The 18136-nt window shown below is 33.8% G+C and overlaps 1 protein-coding gene across 1 annotated transcript; it reads left to right on the forward strand.

Moving 5' to 3' along the window:
- Window positions 1-1809: 1809 nt before the first annotated feature.
- Window positions 1810-15759, forward strand: LOC149179806 (protein DEHYDRATION-INDUCED 19 homolog 4-like). The gene is made up of 7 exons (XM_089413651.1): window positions 1810-1888; window positions 2455-2597; window positions 3711-3788; window positions 4066-4340; window positions 4991-5048; window positions 15226-15492; window positions 15592-15759. Exons 1-7 carry the CDS (start codon window positions 1810-1812, stop codon window positions 15757-15759), a joined length of 1068 nt encoding a protein of 355 aa, XP_089269777.1.
- Window positions 15760-18136: the final 2377 nt, after the last annotated feature.

Below are 18136 nucleotides of genomic sequence, written 5' to 3' on the forward strand. Positions count from 1 at the left end.
TGTTAAGATATTATCGTTTGTACAATCATTTAAATCATCAATATCATGTTAAAATTCCATGATCACTATACATATTGTGCTTATCCAAATGGAACACATACATGAGGTCATCCTTATTTAAGTCTTAGGTTATGCTTAATCCACCTGCATGAAGGCTTAATCCATTGTTATGCTTCCATTGTAGCCCAGTAGGTCAAGATACTTGGCTCTTACTAGAGCAGCGTGGGTTCAATTCCCCATAATTGAAATGATGTGCTTGTTGTCCCCTAGTGATTTATCCATCACTTGCATGATTTTCATTGTGAATCGTGTCTTATCTCATCAAGTTCCCACTTGATATCTTTTATCATAGATTCATCCATCTTCAAGTTAGACTAGGGATTCTTCCACCTTAATTTTCACTCGTTAAATCTTTAGTTTATATTTTGAAATGCTTGGAACCACTACCACCATTACCATCCATGAATGATTTGGTATGCCTAATATGTTTGACAATAAATTCTTTATCGATAATCAATTTACACTTATATTTCTTATTAACTCAAAATACTACACACACAATATATTAAAAATAATAATAATATAAATATTCACACTTCCAATAAATAATAAAGTAAAATAACAACTTACCAATTTCAACATAATTTTTTAATATTAAATAAAAAAATTCAATTTTTATTACTCATTTCAACATAATACTTTAATAATAATTAAACAAATTTAAGCTTTATTATCTAATTTATTAAATGACTAAATCCACATTATATAAATTCCTTCTCATTCCTTAAAACTTGGTGAGTCAGTTCTATACTATACTTAATACATGTTCCTGGATATCAATTTCAAAGGGTTTGAGAAAATCCAGGGTTTGGTCTTGTGTTAAAAGAGAAATTGTTAAGCTCTAGACGCCATGGACATTGAATTATGGGCAGCTTGTGTCACAGCAGCAAAGCACCATCACGTAGTTCATCTCTTATCATTATCATACAGATTTCTTACTTTTGCCCTGTTTTTAATTTCAAAGTGTTCACAGGGACCTAAAATCTTAAGGGTTTTCGAGTTTTATGTGCTGGTTTCTCAAGGTTGTAGATGGTTGAGATCTACCTTATCCGCTAGGTCATCTTGTTATAATGTTCAGACCATTTTATTTTGTTGGACTAATTTTTAGGAATTATGGCACTTATTTTGAGAAAATTAAGTACCTTCATATGAATGAACTAATGTAGTATTTGCAGTACTTTGAAGGCGACTCTTGTGCAGTTATCACTACATATTAACTGCAGTGGCTCAAAGTTGGTCTTGTTGTGTTTTAAAGTTCATTTTTTTATCTATCTACTTTTGGGGTCAATTCCGTAAATGCATCGGTATTGCCCATTAGGAACCCCCTCTGTTTTTTCTGGGTTCAACCTATGAGCCTATTAATTTGACCTTCTTCGGGCTGATTGCCTTTGGGGGTTTTCAATTTTGTAAACTATGTTTTTGTTTGGGATCATTTGAACTTCTAAGTAGGTAGTTTTTCTATCTGTACAGATCGGTAGTTTAACTTTGATGAATTGGAGGGCGATGATAAAATACAGGCGGATTTCACTTGCCCATTTTGTTTTGAGGATTTTGATATCGCATTGCTCTGCTGCCATCTTGAGGATGAACATTGCATCGACAAAAAAAATGTTTTACTGCTTTTTCTCATTCTTTTGTGTCACTCTTGAAGATATTTTTACTACTTTTTCCCATATCAATTGCAAAGGGTTTAAGAGAAGCCAGGGTTTGGTCTTATGTCAGGCGAGAAATTGTTAAGCTCAAGACACCATGGACGCTGAATTATGGGCAGCTCATATCATGGCAGCAAAGCGCCATCACGCAGTTCATCATTATCATCATCATACATGTTTCTTACTTTTGCCCTATTTTTAATTTCGAAGTGTTCGCAGGGACCTAAAATCTGGAGGGATTTTGAGTTTTATGTGCTGGTTTCTCAAGGCTGTAGATGGTTGAAATCTACCCTATTCGCTGGGTCATTTTGTTATAATGTTCAGACCATTTGCTTTTGTTGGACTAATTTTTAGGAATTATGCCACTTATTTTGAGAAAATTAAGTACCTTCATATGAATGAACTCATGTGGTATTTGCAGTACTTTGAAGGTGACCCCTGTGGAGTTATCACTACATATTAACTATGGAGTTATCACTACATATTAGCAGCAGTGGCTCGAAGTTGGTCTTGTCTTGCTGTAAAGTTCATTTTTTAATCTATCTACTTCTGGGGTCAATTCCATAAATGCATCAGTATTCCCTATTAGAATACCCCTCTGTTTTGTCTAGGTTCAAACTACAAGCCTATTAATTTGACTTGCTTCGGGCTAATTTCCTTTTGGGGGTTTTCAATTTTGTAAACTGTGTTTTTGTTTGGGATCATTTGAAGCTCTGAGTAGGTTGTTTTTCTGTCCATACAGATCGGCAGTTTAAATTTGATGAATTGGAGGGCGATGATGACATACGGGCGGATTTCACTTGCCCATTTTGTTTTGAGGATTTTGATATCTCATTGCTCTATTGCCATCTTGAGGGTGAACATTGCATCGACACAAAAAATGCGGTGCGTGGAAACTCTGTCCTTACTTTTACATTGTTTTTTGGGTCGCTTTTCAGCTCTGTTTGCCAACATTTTTCTTGCATGTTTTATATTACACATTTTAAGAGTGTATTCATCAGTTCTAGGTTGGCATATGAGTTTATTTTGATCTTGTAACTATGGTTGTAAGATTGAGGAACAGATTCAAGACTTTACAAGAGCCATTTTAGGAAAATATTGCATAGAACAGTTGCAAGAGAATACCATCTGTGCCATAGACAATGGGGCCCGTATTATATAATCAGTTACTCAGTCCAATCGCATTGAACCCAAGGGTATTTTTTTGGCAAATGAAATCCACTAGCCAATTGGTTAAGTAGTTCTCTTCTTGATATTTCTGAGTACTAAAATCAAACAGTTGCTTGACACTGACCAATATAACATGGGTCAGTGGAAGTCTTCCCAATTTTAATAAGGATATATTACTTGTTTGAGAAGTTTCCAACAAGAAAATGCCTGTATGTGGGGTGTGCCTTTTTGAGATAGATAGAATCTGTCATCTGTGTTAGTGGACGTGGAACAATCCATGTTGACATTGTTCAAAAGTTGCTTTTTTCAAGTCTTAATGTGTGAGAATTTACATCCATGTTGGTTTAAAAAACTTTTAGTATATTTAAGAGTCACTCCTAGGACGAGATGATAGTGAATAGGCAGGTATTTTTTATTGAGATGGTCTAAGCCTAGGAGATGCATTGAAGAACGTAAGAAATCTATTCTAATAAGTCGTTTTAAACTTTTTAATTCGATATGTAAACGGTAATATACATAGGAAAACCATTCCTATTGCTGGATGAAATAGCCATTTGATTGTTTGATCTTTTTATTCTTCTTATGACACATTTTCTTTCCTGCTGACTATTTGCAATAAGCTATGGAATACTTATTAGTTATTTCTGTCTAAACATTATTGTTTCCTCAAGTTTTTGGATGTATAGTTTGACTTCCTATAAAGAGAAAATAAACTTATTGTTTTAAGTAAGAGGAAACTTTTGTGGGTCTTTAATTTTATGATGTCGGGCTATTAGATGAGGTCTCATGTGTAATGCTTTCCTGAATATCTTGTGTATTTCTTTGCAGCTATGTCCTGTGTGCGCAGCTAAAGTTGGGAAGGATATGGTTGGGCATATAACTCTTCAACATGGTCAATTGTTCAAAATATCCTCTACTTTGACTATGACATGACAAGATATAGTGGAATCTATGTTTGAAATTCTTGGGCAGAGAAGAATTTATATTTACTTTCAATATTTCAAATGCTACTCCCTTGTATCAGCAGAGCTGTGTTCTGACTTCCTTGGGTTTTCTGTCTGTTAAAAATGTAGATTATGTTTGTCAGTGCTTGTCGACCTTAGTATTCTATCCATTAAAATTATAGTTCTTGAATGACATGGCTATGAAGGGTGTCAATTTGTTCCCTTTAATTACTAGATACATGCAGCATAGGAGGAGATTTCGCAGAGGTGGGTTTCCACCTAATTCCACACTGTCTTTTCTGAGTAGAGAGCTTTGGGAGGAGCAGTTGCATCCACTTCTGGGAGGTGTGTCCTCGCGTGGGGTGGCTACTAATAGTGCAGTAATAGATCTTCTGCGATCTTCCTTCGTTTATAACTTGTCGATTTCTGAGAGCAATGAGGATCAAATAAAACCAATTGTATCATCAGAGGAAATATCGATGAAAAAATCTCTTGATGTGCGAGTTATGGGCAGGTAACATTAAGAAAGTTTTTTTTAATAATTTTTTAATGCTTATCTACAATTGCTTAATGATTCTCAATGCTCATGTAGTTTTCTTTCCTATTGTTCCTTTGATTGCTGACCCATTGATATGTTTGTTTTATTTGGGGCTTATAATAACTTTATGCCAAACATTGGAAAAGGAAAATAATCTTTTGTTGTTATGAAATAATGGACCAACTATTTAAATGTCACCTTTAGATTTGTCACAGGGAAGGGAGTGCTTAGGCATGTAACATGTTTTATTATTGTTTACCTGTTAGAATGCTTTCTGAAAAGTTCATATTTAAAAAAAAAACAACAACACTGCAAGTATAAAGTGTCGCGGTGGAGTTTATTAAATTTGCATATATTATTCCATATTGATGCATGGTGAAACTACAGATAATATTACCAACATACAACCTATGATATACATATATACTAGCCTACATCCAACTTTTGGCTGGAGGGTTGTGTGTACAAACTAAAAATTCATAGCAATGGTATTAATTTTGGGTTAAAATAAAATAGAAAATGTGTTGATTAGGATTCTTAATTTTGGGTTAAAATTATTTGGTTGTTAAAATAAAATCTGATTGTGCCGCTTCCATTTGAATATTTTACTGTTTTGAAATTAGCAGGTCACCTGACAATAACCATCTGAATGGACCTTTCCAATTTAACCATACTGGAGAGAATGTAAGTATTTTCTTTAAACATAAACCTCCACTTTCTAGGTCATTTGATCTTTAGCCAATTATGCATATTTGGAAAAAGAGCACAAATATTACAAAGAAAGTTGTGATTATTTGTTCTCTAGTTGTGTAGACATCTACGAAACAACAACATGGATGGCATAGTTCCAGATTGGCTATCAGAACTGAAAAAAAACCTTAAAGAGCTGTATGTCGCTTTTTGCACTTTTTGTGACAATTATTCAAATAAAATAGATTTCCATTACCAAAATTGTATAACAATCGTGTTTAGCTTTATGGTGCAGATATATAGAGAACAACAATTCCAATACAACTTCTCCGCAAGCCTTCGCTGAAACTCATGCAATCTGATATTTCATTTCGGTATTCATCAGCAATTTTCGTTGTATTTTGTTTCCAACTAGTGCAATGTATTCCGCAGACAATGCTAATACCTAAACAGTTGAAGGGCCATATAATCTTAGGCTCATTGAAAATACTTTTATTTCAATGTGTTGCAGATTCTTTGGTAATCGTTATCTCTCTATGCATAAATGGGAATGTACCGTTCAATCAAAATCTAAAAATGCCAAAGTGAAAATTGTTCTTGGAATAACGATACCCGAAGCTTTGATGATCTTTGATGATCGCTTTAATATTAATGGTGTGTATTTCCATATGTTGGAAGAAATCTAGGAGGAAACATCACATAAATGAAGGTCAACAACTATTTGAGTTTTAGGAATATTTTGTTATGAGATATCGTAGGAATCTCTCCTATGAAACTATCTGAGACTGTTCTATCATTTCCGTACAAGTTGCATATCACTGGACGATCATGTTTCCAAATATCGGTTGAGTTGCCTTCTTTTCACCTCTGAGTTCTACTGTGCGCTCCGTGGCATGGCAAGATATTTTTACTGCCTTTTCCCATTCTTTTATGTCACTCTTGAATATATTTTAACTGCTTTTTCCCATTATTTTATGTCACTCTTGGCCTCAGAGTTGATCGTTTCTTTGGTCTGCCAATTGTTGTTGTTCTTCTTCTTCCTTGGCTTTTGGCAAGCACTGTTGTTCTTCCCTGGCCTTTGGCAAGCACTGATTAGTATTAAATTGTATACCCCATACACCAATTAAAACTACCCGCGGCCAACTCTTTAGCTGTACCTCCGCAAACTTAATCCCCCCATACGTTTTGACGTGATTTTATAATTAAATTACGAGAATCAAGTGGCATGTGTCAATGCTCAGAACATTTGAATATGTGGTGGATGTTTGAATTTGAGCTTGTGAAAGCCACTGACACCAGAAATCCACTTATAATGGCCATCTATAAAGGTTTCTTGATTTTGGCAAATTGACTAAACCTCTTGATTTTTCAATGTGTTCCTTGCAATATAGATATAAACAAAACATCTAAAGAAAAGTAATTGCACAGTGATCCAGTCCAAGAAAACAAGGTTTTCCACAAACCAATTAACTCTTCTAGAAAAATTCAACAAATTCAATTGAATAATCCTATCGGCCTCTCTTTGTACCTTTTGGGACAATTGCTAGTTATGTTATAATGATATCATGATGCAGGACTGATTTCACTACCTATGCAGAAGCATGTTTCCGATTATTTGGTGATCGGGTTAAACAATGGATAACATTCAACGAACCTTTTATATATTGTACCCTAGGATATGATATCGGAATTATTGCTCCTGGCCTCTCTGGTTTTTAGAGACCTGATGCATATGAAATGTACACAGCGGACCATTACATGCTTCTTGCACATGCAACTTCTATGGAAGAATATAGGAGCAAATACAAGGTAGAGTAGTTATTATACACACAAAAGCCTAAGAGAATTGAAGCTAACATCAGCTTTCATGATTGTTTTTTCAATTGGTCAGCATGTAGATTTATGACAAAAGACCCCAGAGCACATAAAAATGTTGATTTATGTACAAATAGATTTGCAGTGGTTAAGCTATAAACATTATGGCAATGGGAAGTGCTCCGTTTTAGGGTTTTATCTTCAAATATATAGTTGGATGACATACATTCATGGTAAGAGATGCAACAGAGGATGCAGTTACTAGGCGTACTGCATAAAAGGCTACTATATATGGGATCCATTAGGCCCTAACTTATGAGGCAATAGGATACCCAATTAACTAGAACCTCAGCTTACTGATGATGATTTTCCAATTGCCCATCGCAGTAGTCTAACAGGGTGAACTTTTGGCCCTATTTTGGACAGCTTTTCTAGTTGATTTTGCTCAAAATCTGTTGAAATATTAGGAAAATTGCAATTTAAAGTTATTTAGTCCCACAATTCATATACCTTGGGAAAACCTTGGGGTTTTCCAATGTGTTGAATCCATATCTGCATTCAAAAATACAATTTAAACAAGAGAACATTGTGATTTCACCATGAACCTTATAGAATAGGATAACTGGAAGAATATAATGATTAGCCTCTTTCCCAATTTGTTTTCACTGGAATCCTATTATCCAATCTATGCTGAAATTTATTGAAATGGTAGATTCTGATAATATGAATATAGAAATTTTGAAAATGTTACTATATTGGGATTATGCTTTACCATGTGAATTCGATATGTGCTATTTCATGATGCAAATGGAATGTTTACCCAGTATTCACAAAATTCCCTTATCCTACTCCTTCTGTAAGATCTTCTCAATTTGATGGTTGAATTTTTATCTGATACATGAAATAAAAACCTATCATCCTACTCCTTCATGATAGTTGCGAATGATGATAATTAGGCCACTTGAGCGTTCTCATTGTCTTAGTTGTCACTAAAATTGTACATCTATACTGAGCCTAAAAGAGAAATGCATATAGAGACCAATAAGCCTGGCATCTGTTAAGTAGCCCTGCCCGTTAGGCATCCCCATATAAGATGTATTATTGGAAGATTGAGATATTCACACTATCAACTAAAACAGTTACAAAATGGCTTTTGATCCTTCTCAACATTGGATAGCTCCAAAGTTGGTTAAAATCTAAGCAAGTATTTTTTACTTAGAAGTGTTCTAACTATACTTGAAATGGTTGTGCAATGTGCATTTAAAAAGTTCATTAAGTTTTCATTACTAGCTTCTCAGTTTAGCTATGTTTTCGCTGCACTCAAAAAGAGAGATTTGTGTTGTGAAAATATTTGCAGGTCGAGAAAAAGGGTTGTATAGGGCTTACATTAGTCTGCAACTAGACTTATCCTTATGCGTCATCTTAGGATGACCAAAATGCAGCATAGCGAGCGATTGATTTCATGCTCGGCTAGTATTACTTGTCTCTGGTTTTGGATCCTTACAATTTAATATAAGATTCTTTTGTGGTCAGTTGCTTTTATGGCTTTTGTTAGGTGCATAAATTTTCTATCATCATATTTGCTTATTTTCTTACAGTACTCTGTTCCACTATGACTTTTTGTATGGCAGGTTTATCGATCCAGTAACGTCAGGGGACTACCCATTTACAATGAGAGATAGGCTCAGTGATTGTTTGCTAAAGTTCACTAAGTAAGAATCTAAATAATTAAAAGGATCCTTTGACTTCCTTGGAATGAATTATTATACAAGTCAATACGTAATTAATTGTTTGGACCTAACCAAGGTGAACTCTGGCTGGAACAGGGACAACATAGCCAATTTCATCTATAACGCCTCGTCATTTACTATCATTTTGTTCCTATGCAACAAACTAAGGATCAAAGCCAATAGTATATCCAGGAAGTTCTTGCTACTTACTAACATTTGATTTGCATTTGACTTGATTTCTACAGCAAAGCACAGTGGGGTGCCAATAGGAGTCAAGGTATTCTAAAATATTTAGAACAAAACTTACACACAAATATTGATATTCAAGCTTAAAATTGAGCTCAAATTATGTAGTTTAATTTAAAAGCTAAAGCCACAGATGTTGATATATATCTGTAACATTTGCACATGCATCCTTTTGGCTTTATGTGTATGCACCAGGGCTAAGGGATTTGCTAATCTACATAAAACAACGGTATAACAATCCACCTATATTTATAACAGAAAATGGTAAGTAAATCACATTACCGATTTTCATTTCATTTTTGATTTCAATAGATGGAGACATAACGCTAAAATTTGGTTGCAGGAGTGAATGATTTCCCTGTGGAAAACTCTGATCCATCGCTTGATGAAGCACAGAATGATACATGGTGTATAAATTACTGTTCAGAACATCTGCACTACATACTTCAAGCTATAAGGTACTCATGAAGCATTGTAACATTCATAATCTATTTCATTCCATTATTTTATATACTGTAATCAGACACAAAAGAGAAGATGAGTATAAATCTGTATACAGAAAAAGAGCATACGAGTATAAATCTTTATAGTGCACAGTATCTTTATAAAGCTTTAATATCTACTTCTGACTCCCATTTGAAGTAGATATTAAAGCTTTATAAGATGGCACGCTGTTGAAAAGTAGACAGTAATTAAATATGTTGGCTGGACATTGCATTTATATATGGGTGGCCATGTTAAGCTCACGTGGTCTTGGAGGAAAGCATTTTCTGCTCTGTATTAATGCTAGCATGATTTATATTTTATAGGAGTGTTCCGACATCAATTTTCAGTGCTCACTTTTATATATTTATCACTTATATTCATACCGATGCTGGGTAACTTTGGCTTTGAAGGAAATAGTTCTATTCCATTTTATTGCTTAAGCATCACATTTTATCTGCTGTTGGTCTCACATGTTTAATGCTCGAGCAATATTTTCTGATGTGCTACTTGTCTTCATGTCTGTTGGAAGAAAACCATGTCAGACATGGAATGCTGCATTGTTATGTTAGTAATTACTGGTGTGGAAATGTGAATGCTGGACTGAGTGCTCTCCACACACATCTTGTTATTATTTAATTGGCAGAGTAAACCTATAGATTTACAGGCGTGCCAGGTTTTGTTGGAAAACAAAGTAAAACTTGGGCGTAAATTTAGTAATGAATTGAATCCCCTCTTGCTAAACAAAGGTAATATTAATAACCCATATGCGCTGGTTTCTATCAGACAAGAATTTCTGTGGTGGTTTCTCTCATACACGAGTACTATTTGTGAACTTTGAATGTGAAACTACTTTGAAAGAACATTCAAAATGATTTTATTTATTTTTTTAAATAATTTTTTATATTGTCTCTAGAGAGACAATAGTTTGAATTATGGACATTTATTTTTTTAAATAATTTTTTATATTGTCTCTAGAGAGACAATAGTTTGAATTATGGACATTTATTTATTTTTAAATAATTTTTTATATTGTCTCTAGAGAGACAATATTTTGAATTATGGACATTTATTTTTTTAAATAATTTTTTATATTGTCTCTAGAGAGACAATAGTTTGAATTATGGACATATTGTCTCTATAGAGACAATATGTTTTTAATCTCAGCTATTGTCTCTAAAAAGACAAAAATGTAATTGTCTCTAAAGAGACACAAATGAAGTTGTCTCTAGAGAGACAAATGAAATTTTCTCTAGAGAGACAAATCAAATTGTCTCTTAATAGACAATAATTCTTGTCTTCATAGAGACAATAATAATATGTGTAATATGTGTTCTATATTGTCTTTATAGAGACAAGTTTTTGAGACATTATATTTTGAGGCACCCGCTTAGAGACAATATTTAAGACAATACACAAGTTTCTTTTTGTCTTAAGTTAAGACAATTGACTCAAGTATTGTCTCAAAACCCCCCTACATGTAGTAGTGTATCTTACCACTGATTCTTGATACAAGAGAGCTTACCACATTCTTCGCCAAGAATTTCTAATTGCTTCTTGATTCTAACCAGAACTTAATAATGGAGTAGTTGAATGTCTACATGTGAAAACAATAATATTTTTACTTATATAAATGGTAAATATTATTATAAAGTTTTAGGGATATTACAGGGAATTGATTTAGCATCATCAAATTCTCACTAGAATAAACTACTTGAATAGTTTTTCTGATAATGGAAATTGATTTAGTATCACTAACCACTCATTATTACCCAATATTCCAAAGCTTCACAACCATAACTAAATTTCAAGAACTTTCTACAAAGCAATTTCCATTATTTCTGGGAAAAATTATTTCTTCTTTGAAATACTCATTTTCAATGTAATTGTCAAACTCTATAATATGATGGATTAAATTGTAAAAAACAATAATACCTATAATATTGTATATCATGTAATTATGACATAGTTATCAATATTTTAAATTGTTTTCTACTTGACAAATTCTTTAAGCTAATAAACATAAAAATAATAATTAAATTTTAAACATTTAATTTAATAAAATTATTTATGTAATTTATTTATGTAATTTATATAATAATCATAATATAATAAAAGTATTTATATAATAATGACAATTTAATAATAACTATGTAATATGAATAACCTACTTTAATAATATAACTTAAATATATAATTTAATAGTTATTAATGAAGACTTAAATGTTATAAAAGGAATAAAAATACTTTTAATTTAAAAAAAAAGTTATAATTAACACCACCACATTTAATTAATTAAATGTGGTTGATAGGCGTGAAAGTCTTATTTGTATCTACCACACACAAACCATGATAAATATATAATAATAATAATATTGTTAAAATAATAATAATAATAATTAACTATTTATTTATTATTATTAATAAATATTTATTCTTTATTAATAAATAAATATTAAATATTATTATTATTATTATTATTTTAATAATTTTTATTAATTAATTAATAATTAATTATTATTGGTATTAATTAATTAATGATTAACCACTATAATTATTTAATAATTAAAAATAATTGATTATTAAATTATTAATAATGTTGATAATAATTATTAATCGTTGTTATTAATAAATATTAGTTATAAATATATATTTATTAAACAATATTTATTTAATAATAATAATAATAATGATAATGATAATAATTAATAATTAATTTTCATATAAAGACCAAATTGTGATGTTGGACTATGGTGTCATATTAGAACATCTTTGTCATAATGGTTGATTATGATTATAAATGCAACGGATTTATACTAAACCCAAGGATTTATATTATAAACCCTATGAATAATATTACACCCTAGGGTAAAGACTAAACCCTAGGATAAAAAATATAAACCCTAAAATATACATGGTTGACAATGGCTGACCATAGGTGATTTTGATATTTGCACAATCTTTGTCAGAATGAGACGTTAGACTATGGTTGACCATGATTGGTTTTCATATTGAAACAAACTTTGCCACAATATTTTAGATGGCTAACCATGGTTGATTTTCATATTGAGACAATCTTTGTCACAATGCGGTGTTGGAGCACGGTTGACCATGGTTGTCAAAATGTGACATTGGACCAAGAGACAATCTTTGTCACAATGTGACCATAGTTGACCATGATTGATTGTAATGTCGAGACAATATTTCTCACAATTCGACGTTGGACCATGCTTGATCATGGTTTATTTTCATATGGAGACAATATTTATCACAATGCGACATTGGACCATGGTTGGCCATGATTGATTTTCATATTGAGAAAAGTCTCTTATAAACCCAAGGTATGTAAACCCTAAGATAAATATTATAAACCCTAAAATAAACATGGTTGACCATGGCTGACCACAAATGATTTTCATATTGACACAATCTTTGCCACAATGCGACATTGGACTATGGTTGACCATGATTGATTTTCATTTTGAGACAACCTTGTCATAATGCGATGCTGCACAATGGTTGGTCATGGTTCACCATCGGTGATTTTCATATTGAGACAAACTTCGTCACAATGTAGCGTTGGAGCATGGTTGACCATGGTTGTCACAATCTGACATTTGACCAATAGACAATCTTTGTCACAATGTGGCCATAGTTGACCATGATTGATTGTAATGTCGAGACAATCTTTGTCATCATGGTTGACTTTCATATGGAGACAATATTTATCACAATGCGACATTGGACCATGGTTGACCATGATTGATTTTCACATTGAGAAAAGTCTCTTATATACCCAAGGTATATAAACCCTAAGATAAATATTATAAACCCTAAAATAAACATGGTTGACCACCGACGATTTCCATATTGACACAATATTTTCCATAATGCGATATTGGACTATGGTTGACCATGATTGATTTTCATTTTGAAACAACCTTTGGCACAATGCAATGTTGCACAATGGTTGGTCATGGTTTACCATCGTTGATTTTCATATTGAGACAAACTTTGTCACAATGCGACGTTTGACCATACATGACCATGGTTGTCACGATGTACAGAATAATATTAAACCTAAGGGATCCATATTGTAAGCCCAAGATGTATAAACCCTAAGATAAATAATGTAAACCCAAGGGATTAATATTAAAAACCCAAGTGATTATAAACCCAAGGGATAAATATTATAAACCCAAGGTATATAAATCCTAAGATAAATATTAAAAACCCTAAAATAAACACGGTTGACCATGTTTGGCCATGGATGAATTTCATATTAACAAAATCTTTGTCACAATGCGACGTTGGACTATGGTTGACCATGATTGATTTTCATATTGAGAGAGCCTTTGGCACAATGCGACGTTGGACACTGGTTGCCCATGGTTGATTTTCATATTGAGACAATCTTTGTCACAATGTAGCATTGGACAAAGAGACAATCCTTTGTCACAATGTGACCATGGTTGACCATGATTGACTATGGTTGACCATGATTGATTGTAATGTCGAGACAATCTTTATTACAATGCGACGTTAGACCATGTTTGATTATGGTTGATTTCCATATTGAGAAAATATTTCTCATAATGCAACATTGTACCATGGTTGACAATCATTGATTTTCTTGTTAAACCCTAAAATAAACATGGTTAAATATAATAAATCCCAAAATAAACATGGCTAACCATAGTTGACCACGGTTGATTTTCATATTGACACAATCTTTGTCACAATGCAATGTTGGACTATGGTTGATCATGATCGATTTTTATATTGAGACAACCCTTGTCATAATGCGACATTGGTTGATTTTCATATTGAGAAAATATTTGTCCAAATGTGACATTGGCCCATGGTTGACCATGATTATAAACCTAATGGATTAATATTAAACCCAAAGATTAATATTATAAACCTTATGAATAACATTATCCCCTAGGAATATGAACCCTTAGATTAATAAACCCAAGGGATTGATAATATAAACCCAATGAAATAATAAACCCAATGGATTAATACTAAAAACCCAAGGGAATAATATTTTTTTTTCTAAGTAAGGCTAATTCTATTAAAAAAGATACAAAAGTAAAATTACAATGAGGCCCTAGCCTCAGCCGTTATACCCATTGTTCATCAAGAGTATCTAAACTGCCCCGTATTTGGGGAAACCAGTTTGCCATAGCAAAAGAGACCATACATAAGATCTTGACACAGCACAAAATAACACAAAAAAAAGCTAAAGATAGAACAGCTCTTCGTCCAGACAAAATCCTAACATAATAGTTGACTTAACTAAACCAGTCAGAAGTTGAGACCTTAGCTGGCGTAAGGGTGGTAGTGGTTGACATGAGAAATCATTTGAGCTCATCTTGGGCTGGAGTCTCCTCTTCAATACGACATGCATATTGATACCAATCTTCTTCCTTCTCTGCAACGCCACCTTGTGGACCCCATGCATGAAAAGTGCCACTCGCTCTGCCAACCATAGCCATCAAACCAGACGCTTCAACCAAGCTACCACCTGGTCACTGAGAGTCTTCAGAATGTCCACCCTCTGGCTGTGGACCGCCACCCCGAATTCCTCTTCCTTCTTCCTCTGGGGCTGGAGTTTCCTCTTCAATTCGACAAGCATACTGATACTGATTTTCTTCGTCTACTGCCATGCCACCTGGTGGATAAGTGTCTTTAGAATGTCCACCCTCTGCATGCAGACCGCTACTTCAAATTCCCCTTCCCTCTTCCACCGGTAGCTTCCCTGAGTCTCGGTCATTTCCTTGTCTACTATCCTCTTGAAGTTTCACTTCAGAGCTTCTCAAAGGAGCGTCTTGCAGCTCGCTTTCTTCAAAGAAGGAAATGGTTATATTGGCAGTGATTATAGGCCTGTTTAGGTTGCTACGAAACCTGAACTAGGTCGTGTGAGGGGCCAGAAGAGGGAGCAAAGGGGCTGGGGAAGTATGAAGCCGGAAATCGCTATATTCAGCATCAGAAGCCTGCGCACGACCTCGTCCACTATGAGTGTTAGGATATTACATGTAAATCGGGCTATGAAGGAGAGAATTATCGTGGGGAAGAGAAGGGGAGGCATTCTCAGGGCTCTGCGCTACCGGTGGGCAAGTGCTTCCACCGCAAGTACCACCCTTGTGACTCCTCATGCGGTGACGAACCATGTCAAAATGGTGGGACGAGAAGTCAGCAGGAGAGAAGGCAGAGAAAAAAAGCAATGGATTGATAGAGGTCGTCTGGGCTGAATTCAGAGGGCAAAGTCTCGAATGGGAATAGTGATGCCCATTGCCAAGGTCAATACAACACAACAGCCAGCAACGACTCCCGGTTACAGTTCAACTGCAGGGATTACCAGCATGGGGCAGGCAGATACAGTGGAAAGGACGGAGAACAGAGTGGCTGGGAGGCTCCATATCTAGGCATAAGATGTCCAGGTCCTGGCCTAAGCAGGCATTAAATGTTGCATGCATGCACGCCTGAATTTGTCCCAGATGGGCATGGGATGGTGCGTTGGCTACCATTTGGCCTGCCCGAATGCTGCCTAACAGTCGAGTCCCCATTAATTACCTCGGTGGTCACCCGCATCCGAGTAAGGGAATAATATTAAACTCAAGGGATAAATATTATAAACCCAAGGTATTAAAACCCTAAGATGAATATTATAAAGCCTACAATAAGCATCGTTGACCATGGTTTAGCAACGTTGATTTTCATACTAAGACAATCTTTGTCATAATGCGACATTGGACCATGGTTGATTTTCATATTGAGACAATATTTGGCACAATGTGACATTAAACCATGGTTGACCATGCCCGCCGATGATTGTAAACCCAAGGGATTTATATTAAATCCTAGGATTAATATTATGAACATTATGAATAATATTAGGCCCTAGGAATTGAACCCTTCTATTAATAAACCGAAGAGATTGATATTATGGACCCCAGGTATTAATTCTAAATCCCCGAGGTATTACAAACTTAAGGGAATAATATTAAACCCAAGTGATTAATATTATAATTGCAAGTTATATAAACCATAAGATAAATATTGTAAACCCTAAATTAAACTTTGTCGATTGTGGTTGACCATGGTTCATTTTCATTTTGAGACAATCTTTGTCACAAAGCGATGTTGGACCATGGTTTATCATGATTAAGCATAATTGATTTTCATATCGGGACAATCTTTGTCACATTGCAACGTTGGACCATGTTTTATTTTCAGATTGAGAAATTTTTTGTGAGAATGTGAGATTGGACCATGATTGACCATGATTATAATCCCAAGGGATTTATATTAAACCCAAGGATTTATATTATAAACCTTATGAATAATATTACACCCTAGGAAAATGAACCCTTAGATTAATAAACCCAACATATTAATATTATAAACCCAAGCGATTAATACTAAAAACCCAAGGGAGTAATATTAAACCAAAGCGGTTAATATTGCAAACCCTAGGTATATAAACCCTAAGATAAATACTATAAACCCTAAAATAAACATGGTTGACCATGTTTTATTTTCATATTGAGACAATATTTGTCACAATGCGACATTTGACTATGGTTTACCATGGTTGATTTTCATATCGAGACATTTTTTCACAATGTGCAATTGGACCATGCTTGCCCATGATTATAAACCCAAGGGATTTATATTAAACCCTAGGATTAATATTATAAATTTTATGAATAATATTATACCCTAGCAATATGAACTCTTAGATTGATAAAACCAAGGGACTAATAAGCCAAGGGATTAATACTAAAAACCGAAAGGATTATAAACCCAAGGGAATAACATTAAACCCAAGGGAATAATATTAAACCCAAGGAATTTTTTTATTATAAACCCAAGGTATATAAACCCTAAAATAAACATGCTTAACCATAGTTGATTTTCATATTGACACAATCTTTCTTACAATGTGACGTTGGACTATGGTTGACCATGATTGATTTTTATATTGCGACAATATTTTTCACAATGTGACGTTGGACAATGGTTGACCATGGTTGATTTTCATGTTGAGACAATATTGGTCACAATGTGACATTAGACAATGGTTGACCATGGATGACCATGTTTGTCGCAATGTGATGTTGGACCAAGAGACAACCTTTGCCACAATGTGACCATGGCTATTGACCATGGTTGACCATGACTTACAATGGTTGATTTTCATTTTGAGACAATCTTTGTCACAATGCAACGTTGGAACGTGGTTGACCATGGTTTATTTTCATATTAAGACAATCCTTGTCATAATGCAACATTGGACCATGATTTATTTTCATATTGATATAATATTTTGCACAATGTGACATTGGACCATGGTTGACCATGATTATAAACCCAAGGTTTTTATATTAAATCCTATGAATAATATTATACCCTAGGAATATGGACCCTTAGATTAATAAACCCAAGCGATTGATATTATAAACCGAAGCAAATAATAAACCCAAGGGATTATTTTACAACCCCAAGTTATTATAAACCCAAAGGAATAATATTAAACCCAAGGGATTAATATTACAAATATAAGGTATATAAACCTTAAGATAAATATTATAAACCCAAAAATAGACATGGCTAATCGTGGTTGACCATGGTTCATTTTGATATTGAGACAACCTTTGTCACAAAGCGACATTGGACCATGGTTAATCATGATTTAATTTCATATTGAGACAATCTTTGCCACATTTTGACGTTGGAATGTGGTGCCATATTGAGAATTTTTTTGTCATAATGTGACATTGGACCATGGTCGACCATAAT

Source organism: Pinus tabuliformis, chromosome 3_2 (assembly GCF_031772625.1).
Source record: "Pinus tabuliformis cultivar Carrire ecotype Pingquan chromosome 3_2, CPIR1, whole genome shotgun sequence".
NCBI lineage: Eukaryota > Viridiplantae > Streptophyta > Pinopsida > Pinales > Pinaceae > Pinus > Pinus tabuliformis.